Below are 25,000 nucleotides of genomic sequence, written 5' to 3' on the forward strand. Positions count from 1 at the left end.
GGTGAGCTCTTCTGTGTTGGAGCAATGGATGCCAACTTTGGAAACAGAGGCTGAGCCAGAGGAGTGAGAGTGAGAGTAAGAGGAGGAGGATGAGGAGGATGAGGAAGAGGAAGAGGAAGACCAAGGACCGTAATCTCTGAAGAGATCCGAGCCACAGGTCAACAGGGTGCAATTTGAAGGAAACTCAGAAAGAGTCAAAGAATTGCGATATAACTATGTGCAAGTGAGTCCCGCAATTGATGCATACACTCAACACTGTGTACAGTAAATTATACATATTTCAATATTGTAATCATAATGATGGTGCTTCACACTAGTGACCACTCCACGTTTATTTCTGATATTGCCACGTGTGTTTCAGAGAGTCCTTGAGCTAGAGACAGCTGCAGTGGAGCACCAGTTCATCTTCATTGATGAGGTTGGATTCAACCTCACAAAAAGATGAAAGAGGGGAAGGAATATCATTGGCCAGTGTGGAGGGACCATCACAATGTGTGCAGCGCTTGGCTACCATGGCATCATCCATCACCATGCTACCCTTGGCCCCTACAACTCCGCCCATCTGATCACATTCCTGAACACCCTACATAACACACTCATTCCACCAGACCAGGTAGATGGTCCAGAACAGCCCAGGTACGTTGTCACTCGGGGCAACGTAAGTTTCCACCGGGCTGCTGTGGTTCATAACTGGTTCAGTGGCCACCCACGCTTTTCAGTTGTTTATCTCCCTCCATATTCTCCATTCCTCAATCCCATTGAGGAATTGTTTCTGCATGGAGATGGAAGGTGTATGACCGACAGCCACAAACCCGTATACCTCTTCTCCAAGCTATGGAGGATGCATGTGGAGATATAGCAACTGATTCTTTTCATGGCTGGAATCGCCATGCTAGGAGATATTTCCCCCGCTGCTTGGCCAGGGACAACGGTGCTTGTGATGTGGATGAGGCGCTGTGGCCAGACCGCAACAGAAGAGAGGATGCAGCATAGTTTTATTGTTTTACTGTAACTGTATACAGTAAATTTCTGTTGTATGTAGTGTATGTGTGCAACTTTGTGTTGGTTGGGAATGGGATAAACATTGTGTACAATGTTTTGTGGGGAAAATAAAATAATTTCTACCATGTATTTGTGTGTTCAGAGTGTAAAAACAATATTCTGACATAACAACACATGCATGTATTTACTGTCTGTAGTATAGTAGGTGTAACACTGAACCAAAAAGGCTTTAGTCATTATGATGAATGGAGAAGAAGTGTTTTCCATTCATCATAGTGTTTAACATTGAGCACATGAGTGTTCTGCTGGTTCTTATAAATGTCTATTCATATGATGGTTTGTGTGTCATTTGACCACAAAATCACATTTTGAGGAGAAAGTACATTGTTTTGAATGTGAAGTTTAATTTTGCAGGTTAAGTGAGGGGTTTTGCCCATTGTGTGTGTATTTTCTGGATTTGTGTGTAGAGTTCTGAAAATATGGGGCATGCTTTCAGAAAATGTGTGTAAACAATTGAGAACAACTGTATTAAAGGTTACTCAGAAGTTTTCAAATTTGTATTCTGAGAACTACTTCACTGAAGCTTTAATAACGAATAAACTACGTTTTAATAAGCTTCACTGACAATTACACATTTTTATATACAACTGTTAAACAGTAGAATCTTGAATGTGCAGGAGGCGTGAATCTGTCGTGTCCAAGTCTGCAGCCTTGAATGTGCAGTTAGTCTTGAATCTGCAGTTGCAGTTACACCTTGGTCCTTCAGAGGTCGCCGTCTCAAAAACAGCACAAGCCTGAATCTGCGGTCTCCAGGTCTGCTGCGATATACCATTGACCAAAGCTGCTGTAAATGCTCAGCCTGGCCGTTTGCATAGCGAGAATTTGGTCTAGCCCACTAGGCTAGTAAATGCTCCCATTAGTGATGTGTCGATCGCGAACGAACCGGCTCTAAGAGCCGGCTCTTTGAAGTGAACGACGGGAGCTGGCTCGTCATTGGGAGCCGTCCCCTCCCCTTTTGCTTTGGTGAAAGCCACAGGCGATTGGTCAACATGTGTAACTGCGTGTCCAGACTGTCCACACACAGAGCAGTAGGGGTGGGGAAGAGGGAGGATAAGACTCAGATACACAGCAGAGCACATGCGGGTGGAGGGAGACGAGAGGGAATGAGGAGGAGGAAAAAGGCGAGAGAGAGAGAGAGAGAGAGAGAGAGAGAGAGAGAGAGAGAGAGAGAGAGAGAGAGAGAGAGAGAGAGAGAGAGATAGGAGAGTGTGACGAAGACGGTGAGAAAATGAGCGCCAGCAGTCGGAAAGTGGAGATTTCTGAAAGTGTTCAGTTATTAAATCCATAGAAATTATAAATATTTGATATATAGCCTTTTTTTTACATTAGTAAATCATTTTACACATAGTTTTGCATTATTTTGGTTATAAATGTACTCTACGCAACAGAAAATCTGAGGAGCCACTTAGGAGCCGAAAAAGCCGGCTCTATTTGGTGAGCTGAGCCAAAAGAACCGGCTTTCTAAAAAGAGCCGGAATTCCCATCACTAGCTCCCATTTCCTCGAGTTCAACTGTAGGCCACGCCCTCTCCGCGTCTTCGCGTCACGTAACGACGTACAGACTCGGAAGTAGAAGAGCTTCACTACTCTTCTGTTGGACTCTCCGCGTACATCCATTCCTCAGGTGACTATTAGTTTCTGAATGACTTTTGTGGTTTTTATTTGTTTACGTTCTTGATAATTCTCCGTCGTCGCCCTCTCCGCGCGACCTTCCGGTTTGCAGCCGTCCTTCATGCTGTCGTTAGCTCCCTTTAGCAGATACATCGGCATCGGCCTGGAGCTGTATATGTTGAGGTTAAAGTGCTGAGTCATTAGTAGCTGTTGCTTTGTCAGGTTTGTGAAGATGGGCGCGCTTTCTAAGGAGTATGGATACGTGGTGCTGACTGGCTTCGCCAGCATGATCATGGTGGGACACCTGGCCTTTAAAGTGGGCGCAGCCCGCAAGAAGTACGGCGTAAAGGTGAGCAGCGAGCTCCACTTGGAGCTGACTGAAGGTAAAATCACACGATGCATCATCTCCCTGTGCCTTTCTGCTGTTCCAGTGTCCTCAGATGTACAGCGATGACCCGGAGAACGGACACATCTTCAACTGCATCCAGAGAGCCCACCAGAACACGTAGGTATCAGCAGATCCTGCACACCTGTTTGACTCCATCACCTTGGAAACGAATGGAAAGTAGGTGAAGGTTAACGCGTTCTCAACTTTCACCAGCCTGGAACTATACCCAGCCTTTCTGTTCTGCCTCGCTGTCGGGGGAATGCACTGCCCTGTGAGTTTTGTCCTATCCAGCCAAGTCGAAACCCTTTTCATGCTTTCATCTCATCGCAGGATTTAATCATTTTCATGTGTTTTATTGCGCTTTGGCAGTGTCTCACCAGTGGACTTGGAGCTGTGTGGATTATCAGCAGAGAGGTGTACGCGCACGGATACTCCACAGGAGGTAAGATGAACGTTTCTGCCCTGATTTCTGATTTTTACTGAAACATCAAACGTGTCCGTTTGAATCAGAGCCCAAGAAGAGAATGCGGGGAGCTTTTGGGAATCTGGCTTTACTGGGTATGATGCTGACCACATTCAACTTTGGCCGCCATCTCCTGGGCTGGTGCCCACCAGGGTTCGGACCTCTGCGGTCTAAATGCTGTCACTAACCAGGACGAAGACTGTAATACTGCCTATGTGCAACCACTATGACTCTAATCACTGCAGCTGAGCTGTGTAACAGGTCAGGATCACGTTTAGTGACCCGGCTGGTTTTTCCTGAAACAACGTGCTGAATGTGTTTGCTCGTAGTGCCTCTTCCACTTTTGCATCGACAAAATGAAAGATATGTAACAATTATGTTCATGTAAAATGAGTCAGTTGTTGATTTCTTGAAGTAAAATCCTGTATAATCCAGTTTTGTTTGTGATGTTTATTATAAATCACAATAAGACAGATGTAACGTTGATGGGGGGAGTTCATGTTTTGTAACGAGGTTGTCTGGAGCAGGAGTCATCATCTTACCTGCAGCAGTAAGAGCTTCTTAGGAGGACTCTGACAGCAGTAGCTCAGGTGGTAGAGCGGGTTGCCTCATGATCGGAGGGTCATGGGTTCAATTCCAGCTCCCGCCAGGGGTATCCTGCTGGTGTGTCCTTGGGCAAGACACTTCACCCAACTTGCCTGTGTTGGTGGTGGTCAGAGGGGCCGACAGCGCCAAATGGCAGCCTCGCCTCTGTCAGACCTCCCCAGGGCGGCTGTGGCTACAAGTAGCTTACCATCACTAGCAGTGTGTGAATGTGAGAGTGTGTGAAAGCGTCTTTGGGTGTCTAGAAAAGCGCTAAATAAGTTCAATGCATTATTATTATTAATAACTCCATGCTTTCGTTCTTTTTTAAACACAGAAACAGTTTTGTTTACCTGTTTGTAGCTACAGTTTCGCCGACGGCTGCCGGCTTCTTCAGGCTGATGCTGATGGTGGCGCGTACCTGTAGCTACAAACAGGTAAACAAAACTGTTTCTGTGTTTAAAAAAGAACGAAAGCATGGATTTAGAAAGACACAGCAAGAACACACCTAAGATTATTAATAACTATTTACTACTAATACTACCACAGATATTCTATTAAAACAAATATTTTTGCCTCAGTCTCTGGAAATATCTGTTAGCAATATTTTTAAAAAATGGCATTCCCATCTCACCAGGTGGTGAGAAAATCCCACCAAGCCTGGCATTTCCTCACTTTTCTGGGTACATCTTTTGTCGTCAGTCGTGGTTTCATTTCTGGTTTTGTTTCCAGACACAAAAGAGAAGAACGCTAAAAAGCTGCTGTTTCATTAGGTTTCCCATTTACAATCCACCCTGGACAAGTGGATTCCTGCATATCGGGGTGTATTTATTGGTTCTGCGGCATGCCAGAGGAGGTGGTCACTAGTGATGGGAATTCCGGCTCTTTGTAGAGAGCCGGTTCCTTTGGCTCAGCTCACCAAAAAGATCCGGCTCTTTCGGCTCCCATCCGCCACTTCATAGATCACTAGTGGTTACATTTGGTTTCATTCTATCAAAACGAAACCGAAACCCTCATTTCAAATAAAATTCTCCAGATTCATGATGCCAAACATCTCATATGATTGTTTTACTCTGCATCAGGTCCAGGTACACCAACATGACCCATCTCCAGTCTGAATAGCCACCTGACACCAGTGTGATGTCATGGTTTCTACTGACGTTTGGAGGTTTGTGTTTCCTTTGATGTAAATTCAGTTTTTAACTGGTTGTAACGGTTCTCCAGACTGGGAAACATCTGCCTGCTGCAGATACAAACCACTGAACGTTTCGCCTTTTCTGCACCTTTATTAATCACCTGAGCTGGAAGCTGTTGTGTCAACATAGGTGTGTGTGGAGAGGGAGCGGCTCTCCCCTTCAGAACTGATTTATTGCCCAAAGTCCGCCTTGCTTGTCCAGACAGAAGCAGTGGCTCTGCAGAGCTGCTGCTTTCAACACTTCAGTCATGCATAGGTCACAACAACAGTGTGATGCATTAGTGGACACCTACACAACATCTCACACTCTGGATTCATGGCTTTATTTATTATTATTTTATTCATTTAACAAGTCTTACATTTTATGAGTTTTTACAGCTCCTAACAGAAAACACTGAAGCTTTAAACCGATGCTTCTTGCACCACATGTTCATTACTCTACTGTGATGAAGATAACACCAAGCTGTTCCTGAAACAATGTGTGATTATACATTTTACAACACATTTAGCACTGCTTTACCTTCACAATTTCATCTAAGTGTGTTTTAGTGTTGCCGCGTCTCTGATGGAGGACATTAGTGGATTTAATGTCCAGCAACTTCAAACGGCATCAAACCACAGCTTTATTACAGGATTTTATTTACAAGCTGCAGCACTAAAAACATCCAGGTTGGGATGTGGTTACATTTTGACTGTTTTTTTTTATCAAATATATGACAATAATTAGGAATCTAAGGTTTGCTTTGATTTTTGTGTCAACTTTAAGACGTCATTCAGCTTTAAGGCAGCAGTTTGGATTGAAAGTGCTCTGAAATATTTGGTCACATATTTAAATGAATGCTCTTATTGTTATGGGCATGTTGGCAGCTTGAACACAATTCCCTTTAGATCCTCTCTCAGCCTCTGTATCCACAGGGTGTCCGCGGGTCCTTAAAAGTCTTAAATTAGCTTTTCCAAATTTAAGGCCTTAAAAATCCTTAAAAATTACAAATAATCCTTAAATACAGTTTCCAGAGGTCTTAAATTACCAAAGACCCAATAAACAAGATTATTTTATTTCTATAAAATTTTCGTGAATTTCTGGTTAGTGTTCAGCATTTTTATGTACGACGTTGGCGTAAGCGGAACCGTACACATGCAGTTGGTTGTGAAAGGGGGCTATTTTTAGATGAGCACATTAGCTGGTTAAGCTAGTGGGAGCTTGCGCCATGGGGAAGTGGAAGTTTAATGGTAACTGGATGGCTAATCCCACAATCGTGGCGTGGTTAGCACCGGTTCCAGGCAATAGCTGGAAATTATAGCTTAAATTTAATTTTTTTAAACGATAAATGACCCGTACTTGTATAGCGCCTGTCAGAGTACAGACTCCAAAGTGCTTTACACTACAGTGTATCATTCATCCATTCACACACACATTCACACACTGATGGTGATGAGCTACGATGTAGCCACAGCTGCCCTGGGGCGCACTGACAGAGGCGAAGCTGCCGAGTACAGGCGCCACCGGTCCCTCCGACCACCACCAGCAGGCAGGGTGGGTTAAGTGTCTTGCCCAAGGAAACAACAGCAGAATTCTCTGTCCGGAGCCAGGATTGAACCTGCAACCTTCCGATTACTGGACAACTCATCCTGTTGAGCTACTGCTGCCCTGCTTAAATAGCTTACATTTGGTCAAAGTGGCCTTAAAAAAAGGTCTTGAAAAGTCTTAAATTTGGCTCCCTTAAACCTGCAGATACCCTGATCCAGCTAAACGCTCAAGAACCTGAGTTCACAGTGAAACATTAATCCAGATTTTCTCCAGGGGGCAGTGTGATCATTTGTGTCATTTTAAAGTGCAGTGCAGAGTGTGATTCATTTGCTTCAGGTAGGGAAGAAAGGCTTCCCACAACAGCCAGAGCCAGCAGGACTAGAGAGAATGCAGAAGAAATGTGGAAAACGTTTGATTTAAAAATAATGGCGAGTCCTCGGGCAACATTTTCATCGTGGGTGTAACCGGAAACTGCACTGAGGCAAAAGTATTCCTGCCGCCTTCCAGTCATCAGTAAACACACATTCTCTGCGTGTTGGAAGAGTTGAACAGGATGTGAGCTTCCGTCAGTGGCTGTACCTGGAGAGGAGATTCTGCATGATAACAACTGTGAGACAAATCCAAAGTACTGAGCTACTTCAAGGTTAAACAATGTTATTCTGGATAGATGACACCGCTGTAAAAAGTATTACCTCCTTACAGATTTCTTCAACATAACATAGGTCAAAAGATCTCAAAAAGCAACATAACATAAATTCAAGAACAAACGAAACCTATGGTACTGCAGGACTCATTTCAGGCCAAGGTCAAAGGTCATGATTTCACAAAGATCTGTCTCACATTTACCAAAAAAAAAAACATCCTGATGATCCCAAATACTTCTGGGTTAATAATCAGAAGAACGTTCTGCAAGGTGGGCCTCAAGTTCCATCTGATGTCAAACTAACACTCAAGCATGGTGGTGGTTGTGTGATGGTCTGGGGCTGCACTGCTGCTTCAGGACTTGGGGACCACCTGCTGTAACTGATAGAACCGTGAATTGTGCTCTGTAGCAGAACATCCTGAAGGACAACGTTTAAATCTTTTACTATTCTTAACTTCTTAAACCTCACCATGTTCTCTGTCAAACATGGATGGTTTAGGTCAGACCTCCAAAAGGGTAACAGAACAGTCACAGTTCACGTTGCCGTGGCAACGGAGACAATGTCAATTCATAGAAAGCCTTTTGCATTAAAATGTATTATGTTGAGAACTGAATATCTCTGATGTATTTCCAACTTTTGTCCAAATAAAATGAAGTGAAAAGTAAACAAAAGAAAATTATTTTGTCTTAAACAAATGTCTAGAAGTTGGTCTCCAACATGACCTTCATGCTTAGGATCTCTGAGCTCCAACCATCCTCAATGTGGCTCAAAGCTTAGTGAGACATCCATCCATCCATCCATCCATCCATCCATCCATGCATCCATGCATCCACCTTCCGCTTATCTGGAGTCGAGTCGCAGGGGCAGCAATCTATGCAGAGAGGCCCAGACTTCCCTCCCTCCAGCCACTTGGGCCAGCTCCTCCGGGGGAATCCTGGCATTCCCTGGGCAGCAGAAAGACATATGGGCCATTCCCATCTGTACCGGGTCGGCCCGGGCCGTGTAGCCCCAGTCGGCCCCAGCCTGGCCCGGTTGATTCCACACATCCTTGCCTTAAGCCCATGTGGGCTGATTCTACCCACCAATCAGAGGCTTGCTCTAATGGAAGGTGTGAATTTGCTGTCAGCAGTGGGTGTGTTGGCCCTGGTCGGCCTGAAGCAGACCCCCTCGAGAAGAGGGCTGAGAATGAGCCTTGGTTGGCCCGGAAAAATACCAGGCCACCCAGATATGTAAACAACCTACGCTACCCGGCCCGGGCCGACCCGGTACAGATGAGAATGGCCCAATAGTCTCTCCAGCATGTCCTTGGTCTTCTTTTAGGTCTCATTCTGGTTAGACATGCCTGGAAAACCTCACCAGGAGGCATCCTAATGTGGCAAGGTGGATAAACGAGGGCCCGGGCGGGATTCGATCCCCAGACTCCCGGGTGAGAGTCATACGCTCTAACCAGTCAGCCAAAGGGACATCCCCTTGGCCAAATAGCCAAGGCGCATGATCAATCGGGACACTGTGACAGGACACTCACGCTGCCACACTAACTAGATGCCCAAGCTACTTCAACTTGTTCCTCTTGATGTGGAGGAGCAGCAAATCTACTCCGAGCCCCTCCTGGATGACTGGGCTTCTCACCCTATCTCTAAGGAAGATCCCAGCCACCCTGCGGAGAAAACTCGTTTCAGCCACTTGTGTCCGTGATCTCGTTCTTTCGGTCACTACCCAAAGCTCGTGACCATATAGGTCAGGGGTGGGCAATCTCTGTCCACGAGGGCCGGTGTCCCTGCAGGTTTTAGATCTCAGTCACCTTGGGTCATCACATGATTAGTTTGTTACCAGGTCTTTGGACAACTTCAGGACATGTTGAGGAGCTAATTTAGCAATTTAAATCAGCTGTGTTGGTTCGAGGACACATCTAAAACCTGCAGGGACACTGGCCCTCGTGGAGTGAGATTGCCCACCCCTGATATAGGTGAAGGTAGGAACGTAGCTCGGCTGGTAAATCGAGAGCTTTACCTTTCGGCTCAGCTCTCTCTTCACCGCAACAGACTGATAAAATGTCTGCATCACTGCAGACGCAGCACCAGTCCACCTATATCCACCTGATCCAGCTTTCCCTTGTTAGTGAATGAGACCCGGAGATACTTAAACTCTTCCACTTGGGGCAGGACCTCATCCCTGACCTGGAGAAGACTCAAGAACATGGTCTTGCATTCAGAGTAGTAGAGACAGATGTTGCAGATGTGTAATGCATCAGTATATCAGTGTGGAGACCCCTCCCCCAACCCACCAGACTGGTGTTTTATGTTTTACCATGGGGAGATCTTGGAGTCGGTGGAACTCAGGGTGGTTCATCCGCTGCCGGAACTTGAAGAAGAGAACGACGAAGACGATAGCAGTGGTGACAATAAACACTGACAACAGACCAGCCAGCAGAGGGTCTAAAGGAGTTCTGGAGCGGTGGTGTGGGCCCGTAAGTCCTACACGATACAGAAATAAACACTAGATGATGAAAAGAAAGAGTCAACCTCAGCATGTTTGATTGTTTTCTTCGTACCCTCATCTCCGACATTCAGCTCAGATGGAAACTCCTGATGTGAGGGTCCTGCAGGGCCCAGACCAGCCGAGGTCTGAGTGGGACCTACGTTCTGTGTGGAGACTGTAGTCCCTGATTCAGATGGGGGGTGAGAGGTGGAGGTGTGGTCTGTGGAGCTGGAGGCCTGGACTGTTGGAGGTGAAACGGTGGAGGTGGACTCTCTAGTTCTGCCTTCATGGACGATGGTGGAGCTTGACGTGGATGACACTGCAGCAGGTGAGAGTGAGGAGTTCAAAACGGGTCAGAGCACCAAGAGAACCACAAACAAATTCTGTCAACCCCACCAGCTGCTCAGGGAGCAGTCTGGAATGCCCCCCCCCCCCACCCCCCGCCCCCCCCCCCCCCACACACACACACACACACACTCTGTTTGGGCTTTAGCCATCAAATCAGCAGTACAACACTGGCGGTAGGGATTCAGCTTCCCTTTAAATCAGGTCAGCCTCCTGCTGTCAGAGACGTTCAGCTTCAACTGTCAGTCAGGAGTCTCACCACCAGAGGGCTCAGAGGTATTGTTTCATCACCCTCTTACTGCTTCTGTCATTTGCTTCAGTAAATGTTCTAAATTCTCTGAACCCTAGGCTCAGTTTTCCAGTCAACCACAGTTCTGGCCAAGCCATAAGTGGAAATCATGACTGGAACCACTTGAGACCCACTCGTTCCCTCCATGTCTTGAACACATCTTCAGCCTAAACACATGTCAGACAGGTACAGCTGTTATCTTTTACAAACAAACTCAAAACTCAACACACACGTTTCTAAAGGTGTGATCAGACCAACTGTGAAGGGTAAAGGTCAGTTCAGAGCTCAGGTGGCTCCTGTGCATCTGCTTGGACAGACAAATACTGACACTAGAGGTGCTGAAAAAAATCGATTCAAGTCTGAATCGGGATTCTTATTCATAAAGATTCAAAATCGATTCCAAGAACTCAAACATTTGGCATGTTACAGGTTTGAGATGTACTTTTTTGATCTTTGTTAGGAGAGCCAGTACTGCGTTTACTTTTGTGGTCCCATGAATTGAGATGATTTATGTTTGAATCTGCTGATAAGACGGCACTTGAATGTCATTTTTCCATACTCATAAATTTGAGATATTCTCATATTTATTTTCTAAGTTGATAAATGAGTACTCAGGATTACTCATATAACTTGTTTCTACACATACTTGAAAAGTATTTGACCGTGTTACTTTCAAAGCTACTGTTAGGTAACTACAGATTAGTTATATTTTACAAGGTAAGCAAAAATAAATGTTGCCTTTTGGTCAAAAGATTGTTTCTGTTTACAGTTTTAGAATCGCTTCAGTTTACATTGTAAATTTGCATTTTTGGAGCATGACCAGTTTAAAGTCAAATAACAATGTCCCATAGCTTTAACTAACTTGTACAACAAAGTAGTTCATCCTGGAGCTGACACTCTTTGTTAATACTGTTTGTGAATCGATTTAAATAGAGAATCAATTCTGAATCGAATCGGCACCCCAAGAATCAGAGTCAAATCAAATCGTGAGTTGCTCTACGACTCACATCCCTAACAGACACGTTAGAGGTGCTGGTCCAGGAGGAAGTAGACTAGGAACACCAGGAACAGCCATTACTGATGAGAGTCAGGCAACTGTTGTCCACCCTGTCCTTCGTCATGAGACACAATGAGGACAGCAGGACAAAGTTCAACTGAGCAGACGGTTTGTGTGCAGCATCATCAGGACATTCAGAGAAGAGACCAGCTAAACATGTCTCACGCTGGACTCTAAGCGCTGTAATCTTCATTCCAATGCTACAGAAATGTGTTTTGTTCCTTTCCAAGAGTGGAAACACGACCAGATGAGGACGTCTCTTTTCTTCCAACAACAAGGAGCATCATTGTTGACATGGTCATTAGTGCCATCCAATTCTGTGAAATCCAGCAGAGTGATTGAAGACAGTCAACTTTGATGGGAAGAGAAGAAAGTGATTTTAGAGCTCCTTCATCTCAAGACACTTAAATATGAGGCTGAACCAGCATCCCTAACCCTTTCATCGCCATCACCCTTACTGCAATCAACAATGACTGTGTCCTTCAGCACAGCAGACTTAGCATCCAACAAGTGTACAGGGTGCTTTTGGGTAAAACTCTGAAAAGTTACAAAGGTCTACGACATCAGGATGGTTTTCTCATGATTCATATCAAAAGAGAATATTCTCTTTGATGTGGACGATGTGCCCTGGAAAGACCATGTGCACAAAGACGTGATGATGTGGAAGAATCAGTGAATTATAGTAAGTGTATTTTTCATATTTCCATTTTTGGTTATTTTTTAAAACACAGAAAAGGTTTCTTTTTACCTTGCTTGCTGACAGTTTCCTTCGCGGCTGCAAACATCCTCAGAGCTGACCCTGATGGTGGCGTCACTTCCTACTCTGTTTATCCGCGGGCAGCAGAGGACGTTGTCGCCCTCTGCTGCCCGATCCCCCCTCTCCGATGATGCAGTTCCAATGCGCGATCCAATGAGTAGAGCCCATCGTCTCTGTTCATGGTCCCACATCCACGTCTCCTTATCTCTATGGCTTCCTTTATCCATCTTTATGTATTTCTGCTGTTCGGTGTTTATGATCCTGACATGGGCAATAAACAAAGGAAAACAACAAACAACAACAGAAAGAAAAGAACAACCAAAAAAAGAACCAGAAACCCAGAAAGACAAGAACCAAAACCAGTGATAACTCTACCATACATCAGAGGCATAACAGAAAAAATAAGAGCAACAATGAAAAAACACAACATAAACACACCACTCCCCCTTGAACCGTCACCTTATCGTGGTGGAGGAGTTTGAGTGCCCTAATGATCCTTGGAGCTATGTTGTCTGGGGCACTTAGTGCCCCTGGTAGGGTCTCCCATGACAAATTGGTCTTAGGTGAAGGGTGAGACAAAGAACGGTTCAAAGGATCTTTCATGGCGGTTAAAACGAAGAGTCGGAGTACCCGGCCCGGAGGGTTACCGGGGTCCCACCCTGGAGCCAGGCCTGGGGTTGGGGCCCGTGAGCGAGCGCCTGGTGGCCGGGCTTTCGCCCATGGGGCCCGGCCGGGCCCAGCCCGAACCGGATACATGGGCTCGTCCAACCGTGGACCCACCACCCGCAGGAGGAACATGAAGGGTCCGGTGCAATGTGAATCGGGTGGCAGACCAAGGCGGGAGCCTTGGCGGTCCAATCCCCGGACAAGAAAACTAGTTTTTGGGACATGGAACGTCACCTCGCTGGCGGGGAAGGAGCCGGAGCTTGTGGCAGAGGTTGAGCGGTACCGGCTAGATATAGTCGGACTCACCTCGACACATTGCATTGGCTCTGGAACCCGAGACCTGGAGAGGGGTTGGACACTCTACTTTGCTGGAGTTGCTCCGGGTGAGAGGCGGAGGGCTGGGGTTGGCTTTTTGTTAGCCCCGAGACTCTCTGCCTGTGTGTTGGGGTTTACCCCGGGGGACAAGAGGGTAGCTTCCTTGCGCCTTCGGGTCGGGGAACGGGTCCTGACTGTTGTTTGTGCTTATGGGCCAAATATCAGTTCAGAGTACCCACCCTTTTTGGAGTCCCTGGGACGAGTGCTAGATAGTGCTCCATCAGGGGACTCCATTGTCCTGCTGGGGGACTTCAATGCTCACGTGGGCAATGACAGCTTGACCTGGAGGGGTGTGATTGGGAGGAACGGCCCACCTAATCTGAACTCGAGCGGTGTTTTGTTATTGGACTTCTGTGCAAGCCACAGTTTGGCCATAACGAACACCATGTTCGAACATAAGGATGCCCACCGGTACACTTGGTACCAGGGCAGCCTAGGTCACAGGTCGATGATAGATTTTGTAGTCGTATCATCTGACCTGCGGCCATATGTTTTGGACACCCGAGTGAAGAGAGGGGCGGAGCTGTCAACTGATCACCACCTGGTGGTGAGTTGGATCAGATGGCAAGGGAACATGCCGCGTAGACCTGGCAGACCCAAACGCATAGTGAGGGTCTGCTGGGAACGCCTGGCAGAAGAACCTGTCAAGACGGTCTTCAACTCCCACCTCCGGCAGAGCTTTGACCACGTCCCGAGAGCAGTGGGGGACATTGAGTCCGAGTGGGCCTTGTTCCACTCTGCGATTGTCGAGGCGGCTGTTGCTAGCTGTGGTCGTAAGGTGGCCGGTGCCAGTCGTGGTGGCAACCCCCGTACCCGCTGGTGGACACCAGAGGTTCGGGGAGCCGTCAGGCTGAAGAAGGAGGCCTACAGGGCGTGGCTGGTCTGTGGGTCTCCAGAGGCAGCAGACAGGTACCGGATAGCCAAGCGGGGTGCAGCAGTGGCAGTTGCCGAGGCAAAATCTCAGGCGTGGGAGGAGTTTGGTGAGGCCATGGAGAAAGACTATCGATCGGCTCCAAAGAGGTTCTGGCAAACTGTCCGGCGCCTCAGGAGAGGAAGGCAGCAACTCGCTCACACTGTTTACAGTGGGGATGGGGAGCTGCTGACGTCAACTGAGGCTATAGTCGGACGGTGGAAGGAATACTTTGAGGAGCTCCTCAATCCCACCAATGCGCATTCCGAGGAGGAACCAGAGCTGGGAGGCCTGGGGATGGACTGTCCGATCTCGGGGGCAGAAGTTGCTGAGGTAGTCAAACAACTACACAGCGGCGGAGCCCCGGGGGCGGATGAGGTTCGTCCTGGGTATCTCAAGGCTATGGATGTTGTAGGGCTGTCATGGTTGACACGTCTCTACAACATTGCGTGGTCATCGGGGGCAGTTCCTAGGGAGTGGCAGACCGGGGTGGTGGTCCCCATCTTTAAGAAGGGTGACCTGAGGGTGTGTTCCAACTATAGGGGGATCACATTCCTCAGCCTCCCTGGAAAGGTCTACTCCAAGGTACTGGAGAGGAGGGTCCGATCGATAGTTGAATCTCAGATAGAGGAGGAGCAATGTGGTTTTCGTCCTGGCCGTGGAACTGTGAACCAGCTCTATACCCTTGCAAGGGTGATGGAGGGGGCATGGGAGTTTGCCCAACCAATCCACATGTGCTTTGTGGATTTGGAGAAGGCTTATGACCGTGTCCCCAGGGGCACCCTGTGGGGGACGCTCCAGGAGTATGGGGTGGGTGGCTTTCTGTTAAGGGCCATTCAGTCCCTTTACCAGAGGAGCGTGAGTTTGGTCTGCATAGCCGGTAGTAAGTCGGACCTGTTCCCAGTGAGGGTTGGACTCCGCCAGGGCTGCCCTTTGTCACCGGTTCTGTTCATCACTTTTATGGACAGAATTTCTAGACGCAGCCGTGGTGTGGAGTGTGTCGAGTTTGGTGGCAGGAGAATCTCGTCTCTGCTTTTTGCGGATGATGTGGTCCTCCTAGCTTCATCCAGCTCTGACCTTCAGCTCTTGCTGGGTAGGTTCGCGGCCGAATGTGAAGCGGCTGGGATGAGGATCAGCACCTCCAAATCTGAGACCATGGTTCTCGACCGGAAAAGGGTGGCTTGCCACCTCCGGGTCGGGGGAGAGGTCCTACCTCAAGTGGAGGAGTTTAAGTATCTCGGGGTCTTGTTCACGAGTGAGGGTAGGAGGGATCGGGAGATCGACAGGCGGATTGGTTCGGCGTCTGCAGTGATGCGGACGCTGAGTTGATCTGTCGTGGGGAAGAGGGAGCTGAGCCAGAAAGCCAGGCTCTCGATTTACCGGTCGATCTACGTCCCAATCCTCATCTATGGTCATGAGCTTTGGGTAATGACCGAAAGAACGAGATCGCGGATACAAGCGGCCGAAATGAGTTTCCTCCGTAGGGTGGCCGGGCTCAGCCTTAGAGATAGGGTGAGGAGCTCGGACATTCGGGAGGGACTCGGAGTAGAACCGCTGCTCCTCCGGATCGAAAGGAGCCAGTTGAGGTGGTTTGGGCATCTGGTCAGGATGCCTCCTGGACGCCTCCCCGGGGAGGTGTTTCGGGCATGTCCTGCCGGCAGAAGGCCCCCGGGTCGACCCAGGACACGTTGGAGAGGTTACATCTCCAATCTGGTCCGGGAACGCCTTGGGGTCCTGCCGGAGGAGCTGGTGGACAAGGCCGGGGAGAGGACGGCCTGGAGCTCCCTAGTTGGGATGCTGCCCCCGCGACCCGGACCCGGATAAGCGGAGGAAGACGAGAGACGAGACGAGATAAACACACCAACAAAACCATACACAACAGTTAGAAACAGACTAGTGCACCCAAAAGACAAAATATCAGCTGGACTTAAATGTGGAGTCGTTTACGAAATCCCATGTAAACTCTGCAATAAAACATACATAGGAGAAACCGGACACCAACTCAACACACGAACAATAGAACACAGAAAGGAGTGTGAGAAAGAAACAAGTGGAAAACACACGAGAGCAGCAAAAGAAGAAGCAGAAAGCACAATAAAGAAGTCAGCCGTAACAGATCACTGCATAAGAGGAAACCATGTAATGGACTGGGACAACACAAGGATCATAAACACCGAACAGGAATACAAAAGATGGATAAAAGAAGCCATAGAGATAAGGAGACGTGGATGTGGGACCATGAACAGAGACGATGGAGTTTACACGTTGGACCGCGCACGGGACTGCATCATCGGAGAGGGGAGAGCGGGCAGCAGAGGGCGATAACGTCCTCTGCTGTCCGCGGATAAACAGAGTAGGAAGTGACGCCACCATCAGCATTAGCTCTGAGGAAGTCTGTAGCCACAAACGAAACTGTCAGCAAGGTAAAGAAAAACCTTATCTGTGTTTTAAAAAAGAACCAAAAATGGAATTAGAAATCAGACACAGCAAGAACGTACCAAAAATGTGTTTTTCGTTTTGGTTTGTTAGTTTGTTGGCATTGTTATCTACATTCAGCACTTCATATCTCTCTGATCAGGGTCTTTTTTGCTAAACACACTTAGAATAAATGTTTAAGGGTAACTTCAGGCCCTTGATGCTCTCTTCGGTCCTTGATGTAGAGTTTAATGAATGTTCTGTGGTGAATATAATTGTTGTTTATCAGTTCAGTGACCTATGGGTGTCCACTCTGAGACTGGGAGATTGTGGATTCAAATCCATGCTTGGGTCATACCAAAGACTTAAAACTGAGACCCACAGTTGAGGTGCAACTGTCATAATTATTTTTATATTTTTGGGGAAATGATGGGATTATGGGTTACATGGGGTGGTTTTAACCTGTAGGGTACTTTGAGCTGTATTTTTTGTATATGAAAAGTGCTATACAAATAAAGTTTGATTGATTGAGTGAGTGAGTGATTGATCGATTGATTGACTGATTGGTTGATTGATTGATTGATTGATTGATTGATTGATTGATTGATTGATTGATTGATTGATTGATTGATTGATTGGTCAAATGCAGAGAACAAACTTCACCAAACACTAGTATGTGTGTGTGACAACTAATGGAATTAAGTTCTTAATCTGTAGCTTATGATGTGAACACATTGTTTGGCTTTGAACTCCGTATGACCGATTTTGAGGTGAAAGTTTGATCTTGACAGTAAGTTTCGAGGTTTTGTCAGTTTGATCAAGATTAATAAATATTGGATTATTTTTAAATTAAAATATAGCTTTCAAAGGAAATACCGTACCTTTATTCTGATCACCTCTAAACACTTCGTGGAGGTATTATTTTCCTGGCACTGTTCCAACAGAGGTTGAGAAGGAAAGTTTTTTCCAGGAAATGAGTATATCAACAACAATAATAATAAAGTTCCATGGCAAAACATTAATCATCTTGATTAATTTTGTTATTGTACACCTTCCAAATGCAGTAATAATGTTGCTTGTGTGTGTGTGTGTGTGTGTGTGGGGGGGGGGGGGGTGGGGGGGGGGGTAGGTTTCGGGTTAGTCAATTAAAAAATGTATCTAAATATTTAGAGGCTTTGTAATTAATTAATCTTGATTAATCACATTTTAATCATTGAAGAAAATTTAAACCCAAGCAATTTTTTAAATCAAAAATAATATTAATGAGGCACAGATGACACACCCAGACTTTAACGAGTATATTTCTGTAACCACAATGCCTATTTGATTACTTTGGTCTCATTGTAAAGGTAATCATTTTGTTGGTGTGTAAATATTAGTATGTGTGTTATTGATGAAGTGTAAATGGAAATGGGACATTGTAAATGTTGTGTCCTGAACTGACCACTAGGTGGCAACAGAGCAAAGCTAACACATTTATAGAGGTGTAGTGTAGAGTTCAGGGGAAGTTCTGCTGATGGTTACAATGCTGTGTGTACGCTTGTCCCTCCTGCTGTATATGGATGAAGGCACTGCCTGCCTGCTGTACAAAACATAACAGTAAATAAGTAGATTTATTTTCCCTTTCCTTTCTTTTGTTCATGAAGAGCAGTGTGTCATGATTCGTTTAATTGTCGTTTTAGTTGTGTTTGGAGCACATAAAAGGCTTATAGGTCTTGTAGCCCAGACTCTGCAGTTTTGTTAGAGGTGCAGCTTGATGGTATTTATTGATAGATAGGACAGATTTTGATGCTACACTTAACCGGCCCCCGGCTCAAGGGGGTCAAATTGTAAAGCGTTATTTTGTTCTGATTAATTATTTGTAATCAACACATTAAATCGTCACATCTAATTTTTATATAACCTTCATGTCCATTAAAGTCTGTTCAAGCACAAAAAAACCATGTATTTATGTTTCAAAGCCCAGAACTGACTAAACTGAAGCATTAAACCAGGAAAGAAAGCAGATATGTAGGTTAAAGCTGGTTATTCACCAGGTTCTGTGCAGGATAATATTTATAAACACACATGGGAATCTCTGGTTGCATCATAAATCACGTGCACCTACTGAGAGCTTTTTCAGTTTGGCCTCCATGTTTATCTGCCGAAACACAAATCGGCTGCAACCTGAAAGTCGTTTAGCCATCTTTGTGTTACTTTTAAGCTCCTAAATGTGCAGACCAGCTGAGGAGGTTACATTTATCTCACCTATAAACGGGAATCTCCTTAATCAGGTTATGGCCAGAGTGCTGCCCCAGCCCTGGGGGGGGTGGGGTGGGGGGGGGTGGGGGGGTAGCTGAGATAGGCAGCATTTACTGACTGGGCTGTTTTATTTTAGGCTCCCATGTGGACAACGCAAACAAGCTAGACTTAGAAATTCACATGAAAGAAACAAACAAATAAGGATCACGATCAATAATAATAAATGCTGAGAGGAGCATGTAGAGCTGAGACCTGAGCCTGGAGAGGTGAGAGTGGAGCTACGCCAGTGTTGAAATGTCTCTGCTGTAGCGGTTGACACGTAGAAAGGAATCTTAGGTCCAGCTTTTGTTGGAGTCTCTGGTTGGACGCTCTCTTTAGTTGGGGAGGAGGTTGTGGGTCCAGCTGAGGTTCTGTCCCGTCCTGATGGATTGGTGTTCGGCTGCAGGAGCTCATGTCTGGGATCTTCGGTCAGATCAGGAGGTTTAGAGATTCCATCATGACCTAGTGCTGAGGTGAAGGCAGGAGGGAGAACCGCTCAGCGTGAAAGAATAACTAACTTTGACACACACTTGTTAGAAACAATGTTGAGTGACGTGTAAGGATATTACCTTATTTACCTCTCAACCCCGTTTACGTCTAGTTTTCCCCCAGAATCAGGGTTTAGATAAAGAAAACTTCACAAAGACACGCCCCTTGTAAGGAAACATTTGCATTCATTCATGCTGCTTTTATAAGCGTAACAATTAGTCAGCTCTAAGTAAATGCATTGGTTTGCAACAGCGTTACGTTAACACACAGTTGTATGCTCCAGAGCAAACCAACTAAACTCCCATTGGCAAGGATGTGGACTCGTTAAGAGTGACAGTTGTGTCCGTTGGCTGGTCTGGAGCCCACAGGCGTGTGTTAACACAAGAGCTAAAGACATCAGCAACAACCTTAGAGAAGAGACTGTTGCTGCCCACCAAATCTGGGAAGAGTTAAAGGTAGGGATGTCCCGATTTGATCACATGATGGGAAATAGACCCCGATCACATGGTTTCAGACTCGATGGGACCAGTGGCGTGTCCAGATCTTTTAAAATGGGGTGGCCCAGGTGAGACATAACTTTGTGCATGGGTGGCACCAATGGTTATGCTTTTTTTGTTTTACCCCCAAGCCTTTTGTGGACAATGAAAAGCCTATTTAAAGGTTAATTAGTGTGGTGTCACCTGGGGTGGCCAATCAGATTCCAAGGGTGGCATGTGCCACCCCAGGCCACTCCCTGGACACGCCCCTGGATGGGACTGGGCTTTACTTCCCGATCCAAGACCCGATCCGGACTTGGATACTGGGTTCAAATTACAGGAGAGCAACTTGGATTCTCCTTAAAGGTTGTCAGGCTCCCCTGACGCCCTTAACTTACACACCCAGCAGGAGCACAAAAGAGATCCAGTTTCTACCTACTTTATATTATTTACATGGACTCAGCGTAGCGCGGATTCTTTTGAGCAGAGACGCAGAGGGCAGGCAGACCGCTGATTATTCACGAACTCCAGCTGCGTTCGGCACATGGCCACAGTAACATTTTCTAAGTTTCTAAGTGGCGTCACCAAAAAATATACAAGTAACACACAGTCGTTCGTGTCCGTTCATTTTCTCTCTGGTAGGTTCTGTCTGTATTTGAGCGTCTCGCTGCCTTTTTGGATTTACTTTTTTCATCCTGCAATGAAAGGATTGTTTACTTTACGTCATCTCCTGCCTCTTGTCATCTGGGTAATCTGCACTTTGGGTCCTAACCATCCCTGCAACGTAACACGATCATGGTGAAATATGAAATAACACCAGGTGAAGAGGGTTCTGATTCCTGGTCACAATCAGATGTACACGCACGCACGCACACACACGCACGCGCGTTCATACCTATGCTGATCGCCATCAACACAGAAAGCACCAAATTCATCCCGGGTTTCATCTCTGAGGTCTGGGTAACTCAGCAGCGGCTCGCTCCGGTTGCTCTGATGCTGCTTCCGTTATACGTGATGCGACCGGGAACATCTTCCTCTTCATCATCATCATCATCATCTTCACCACCACCATCATCATCAGTGCTAAAAATATCCTGAGGGAGTCGGGCAAAAGAGAGAGAGAGAGAGAGAGAGAGAGAGAGAGAGAGAGAGAGGGTGGGGCCGGTCCGGTTCGGTCCGGCTGCCCTGCAGGCTGGCAGCGTGGGAGCGGGACACACACGCACACGTTACAGCGCGTGCCCACAATGCAGAAACCGCGCGCCCTCCAAAAACAGCGATTTAATTCTGCAAAAGCGAACTCGCTGATCCAATCAAACGTCATTGCGTCAGAGGCGCAGTTGTGTGCGTCAGGAGCGCCACAACGTGCAGAGCTGTGCGCGGAATAACTGTGCAGCGTTAATAACTATAGTCAGATACTTTAGCTGTCTTTACTGCAGCGCAACTTTTTAAAATGTAGTTTTGTTTTTGTTTCCTGTCCCTTGGAGGACATGTCTGCGCGCGGGCAGCCGGACCTGTCTCACTTTAGATCATTTCAGCTTTAAATCCAGACCAAGTCAGCATGGAGCCTCCAGCCGGCCCGGGACCCGGTCCGGTGGAGTTAGAGGTGACGGCGGAGAACGTGGAGTCGGTAAGTTTTATTACCAGGAAAACTACAGGAAACGTCTTCAGAATCAGTCAGGAAACAGCAACGTAACATTGTTATTATTATTATTATTATTATTATTATTATTATTATTATTATTATTATATTGTTATTATTATTATTTTATTATGATTTTATTATTATTATTATTATTATTATTATTATTATTATTATTATTATTATTATTATTATTATAGCACTTGTCTGGTCTGGTATTTGGAGACTGGCCCTGTGCAACATGACTCCAGCTGTAAACACATGCTGTCCTAATAATAACCAACACCCATGTGCTTCGGATTAGTTACCATGACAACACATTTTTTTACTATTAAGTAATTAGTCATCCAGCAGTATAATCACTAATCGTGACCCTGGACAGTTAGACCAGCTGTAGTTGGATGCAGACTTGTTCTATTTTTGTTCTCTTTGATGAAGCCCTGTGTCTGCTCTGCTCCGGCTCCTCCAGGCTCTCTACCAGCTCTACTTTGATCCCGACATGGAGCATAAAAATGTGGCCCAGAAGTGGCTGACCCAGGCCCAGTCCTCCGCTCAAGCATGGCGGTTCTGTTGGGTCCTGCTCGGGCCAGACAAGGTTCTGATCTCTGCAGTCACATGTTTTCATTTTCTGATATTTCTGTGCAACATAAACTACACACACTGGTCACTTTATTAGGTACACCTGTTAGCACACATATGTAACCAGCCAATCAGAAGGTAGCATTTATAAATCTCACTGAGGTTTAAACTGAGCATCAGAATGGAGAAACAATGAGATCGAAAGAGCTGTTGCTTATGTGGACTGATGGGTGACTCTACTGGGAATTGAACCCTCAACCATCTCTAGGATTTGCATGAAGCAACCTGAAAAAGAGAAACTAGTGGACTTTCTGTGTTAGTTAATTGTGAGAAAGGTGTCATGCACTCCTTACTGTTTCTGGAGCTTTACCGTGTCGTTGTGTCCTCACAGATCCCAGAGGTCCAGTTTTTTGGGGCCAGCACCCTCCACGTTAAGATCTCTCGTCACTGGGGTGACCTGCTCTCAGTTCAGCACGATGACCTCCGGATGCAGCTTCTTTCTCATATCTTACACTTCTCCTCCGGGCCCAAAATGGTGCTGACCCGTCTGTGTGTGGCCTTGGCCTCCATGGCCCTGAACCTGATCCCACAGGCCTGGTCCCAGCCAGTGGCAGACATGGTAAAGGCTTTCCAGCCACAGAAACCTGACTCAGAAGATGGTGCAAAGGCTTGTCAGGACCCCCACTCACACTGCATGACTCTGCTGGAGCTTCTCACCGTACTTCCAGAGGAGTTCCAGAGCTGCCGTCTGGCCCAAGCACGTCGAGCCCAGCTGAGGGATGCTTTAACGGGGGAGTGGTCTGTGGTGTGCACGGTCCTCAGACAGCTCTTGCAAAGCCAAGACTCATCAGATCAGGTAAAGGAGAAGGTGCTCCGCTGTCTGTCCAGCTGGGTTGGGCTGGATGTGCCATTAGGGGGAAGCCATGAACTGGTCCAGGACTGTTTCAGCACACTGTCCAACCCGGCACTGTTTGGCACTGCAGTGGAGACGATAGTTGACTCCATCTCACAGCCTGACTGCCAGAGGTGAGAATGTCCTGGTTCACAGGTGAGGTTCTGTTTCCTGCTGTCCGACTGAGAACTCGTGCTTGCAGGTACGTTAACGCGCTGCTGAGCCTGATGCCTCTGGTTCTCGGCCTCTACGAGCAGCTGAAGGCTGCCGCTCAGGACGGGGACATGGAAACCTCTCACGGGATCTGTCGCATCGCTGTTGCTTTGGGGGAAACCCATTCCAGGTACCCACAATGCACTGCTCTGTCCTAACGCCAGGTGTGAGGACGTGAGTTTGAAGGGTTTTTGTGTGACAGGGTTCTGTTGGAGCAGTTGGACCACTGGCAGGAATACCTGGCTCTGGTTAACATGATCCTGTTCTGTACGGGCATGCCTGGACACTTCCCGGTTAATGAGACCACGAGCTCCCTGACACTTACTTTCTGGTACACGCTGCAGGTGCGTAGAGTCACTCTAATCCCAGATGTCCACCACATGGACACAAAGTCAGTTCAACAGATCTAAAGCTGCGCCTTCGTGTATTTGTAGTGGAGAACACATTCCCTTCACTCAGAGCTAAAACATTTCTGGAGATATCGCGTGAGCTTGTGCATGACGTTGTTTTTTTAGATTTGATCAAAACAAACGTAACAGCAGACATCATTTAATGTGTTGAAATTTCAGGATGACATTTTGTCTTTTGACGAGGAAAAACAGGCAGTTTACCTTCAAGTCTACAGGCCAGTTTACTTCCAACTGGTGGACGTGTTGCTCCGTAAATCCCACTACCCATGTCAGGAGGAGTACACCTCTTGGTCCTCTGATGACAAGGAGCAGTTCAGAATTTACAGGTAAGAAAACTGATAGAAGCACCTTAAATCAGCTCAGATTAAGTCCATTTCCATCCGCGCATCCGGAGTCGGGTCGTGGGGCAGTAGCCTAAGTCGAGAAGCCCAGACTTCCCTCTCCCCAGCCACTTGGGCCAGCACTTCCTAGGAAATGCCAAGGCGTTCTCTGTCCAGGTGAGAGAAGTAGTCCCTTCAACATTGTCCTGGGTCTACCTTTAGGCCTCCTCCCAGTTGGACGTGCCCAGAAAACCTCACCAGGGAGGGGTCCAGGAGGCATCCTGACCAGATGCCCGAACCACCACAACTGGCTCCTCTCGATGTGGATCTCAGATAAAGTTAATCAAACCAAAATATATGAGTCAAAACATCCTTAAAAGAGTTTTGTTGTATTCAACTGCTTTATCTGTTTAGCATGTTCTCCCCATGCATGTGTGGAGGTGTTGTGTTCTCCTTGTAGCGTTAAGGGTTGGCTACATACAGTATATGTTAAATGATCAATAAGATGTGATAATTCCATATAAATATGAAATATCTATCTGATTGGTCTTTTAATGTTTAATCAGAAGAGTTTCGGTTATTTGACTTATCAGGGAACACGCACTTCATATTAATTCAGAGTCAAGAATGTAGTTATAAAAAGTATTTTTAATACTATTTTCCTAAATCAAAGGAGAGGAGGGTCCGATCGATAGTTGAATCTCAGATTGAGGAGGAGCAATGTGGTTTTCGTCCTGGCCGTGGAACTGTGGACCAGCTCTATACCCTTGCAAGGGTGATGGAGGGGGCATGGGAGTTTGCCCGACCAATCCACATGTGTTTAGTGGATTTGGAGAAAGCTTATGACCGTGTCCCCAGGGGAACCCTGTGGGGGACGCTCCAGGAGTATGGGGTGGGTGGCTTTCTGTTAAGGGCCATTTAGTCCCTTTACCAGAGGA

General features: G+C 46.7%; 3 protein-coding genes across 3 annotated transcripts in view; 2 read left to right on the plus strand and 1 right to left on the minus strand.

The window, feature by feature from the left end:
* The first annotated feature begins 2,238 nt into the window (after positions 1-2,238).
* Positions 2,239-3,957, plus strand: mgst3a (microsomal glutathione S-transferase 3a). Its single transcript, XM_015957642.3, has 6 exons — positions 2,239-2,685; positions 2,895-3,021; positions 3,104-3,177; positions 3,274-3,331; positions 3,430-3,502; positions 3,571-3,957. The coding sequence occupies exons 2-6, from the start codon at positions 2,905-2,907 to the stop codon at positions 3,708-3,710; spliced, it is 462 nt and encodes a 153-aa protein (XP_015813128.1). The 5' UTR covers positions 2,239-2,685; positions 2,895-2,904; the 3' UTR covers positions 3,711-3,957.
* A 1,650-nt stretch (positions 3,958-5,607) lies between these two features.
* On the minus strand, positions 5,608-21,112 carry LOC107384390 (uncharacterized). Its single transcript, XM_015957643.3, has 5 exons — positions 20,905-21,112; positions 19,258-19,512; positions 10,024-10,269; positions 9,780-9,946; positions 5,608-7,407 (listed from the first exon to the last, which is right to left on the minus strand). Exons 1-5 carry the CDS (start codon positions 20,954-20,956, stop codon positions 7,339-7,341), a joined length of 789 nt encoding a protein of 262 aa, XP_015813129.1. The 5' UTR covers positions 20,957-21,112; the 3' UTR covers positions 5,608-7,338.
* Positions 20,931-25,000, plus strand: part of LOC107384447 (importin-13) — a 21,627-nt gene continuing 17,557 nt past the window's right edge. Inside the window, exons 1-6 of the mRNA XM_054741623.2 lie at positions 20,931-21,636; positions 22,118-22,243; positions 22,619-23,253; positions 23,322-23,462; positions 23,535-23,676; positions 23,902-24,068. Of these exons, the coding sequence (XP_054597598.1) occupies positions 21,568-21,636; positions 22,118-22,243; positions 22,619-23,253; positions 23,322-23,462; positions 23,535-23,676; positions 23,902-24,068 (1,280 nt within the window). The 5' untranslated portion in view covers positions 20,931-21,567. The remainder of the gene's footprint in view (positions 21,637-22,117; positions 22,244-22,618; positions 23,254-23,321; positions 23,463-23,534; positions 23,677-23,901; positions 24,069-25,000) is intronic.

This window comes from Nothobranchius furzeri, chromosome 11 (genome assembly GCF_043380555.1).
Source record: "Nothobranchius furzeri strain GRZ-AD chromosome 11, NfurGRZ-RIMD1, whole genome shotgun sequence".
NCBI lineage: Eukaryota > Metazoa > Chordata > Actinopteri > Cyprinodontiformes > Nothobranchiidae > Nothobranchius > Nothobranchius furzeri.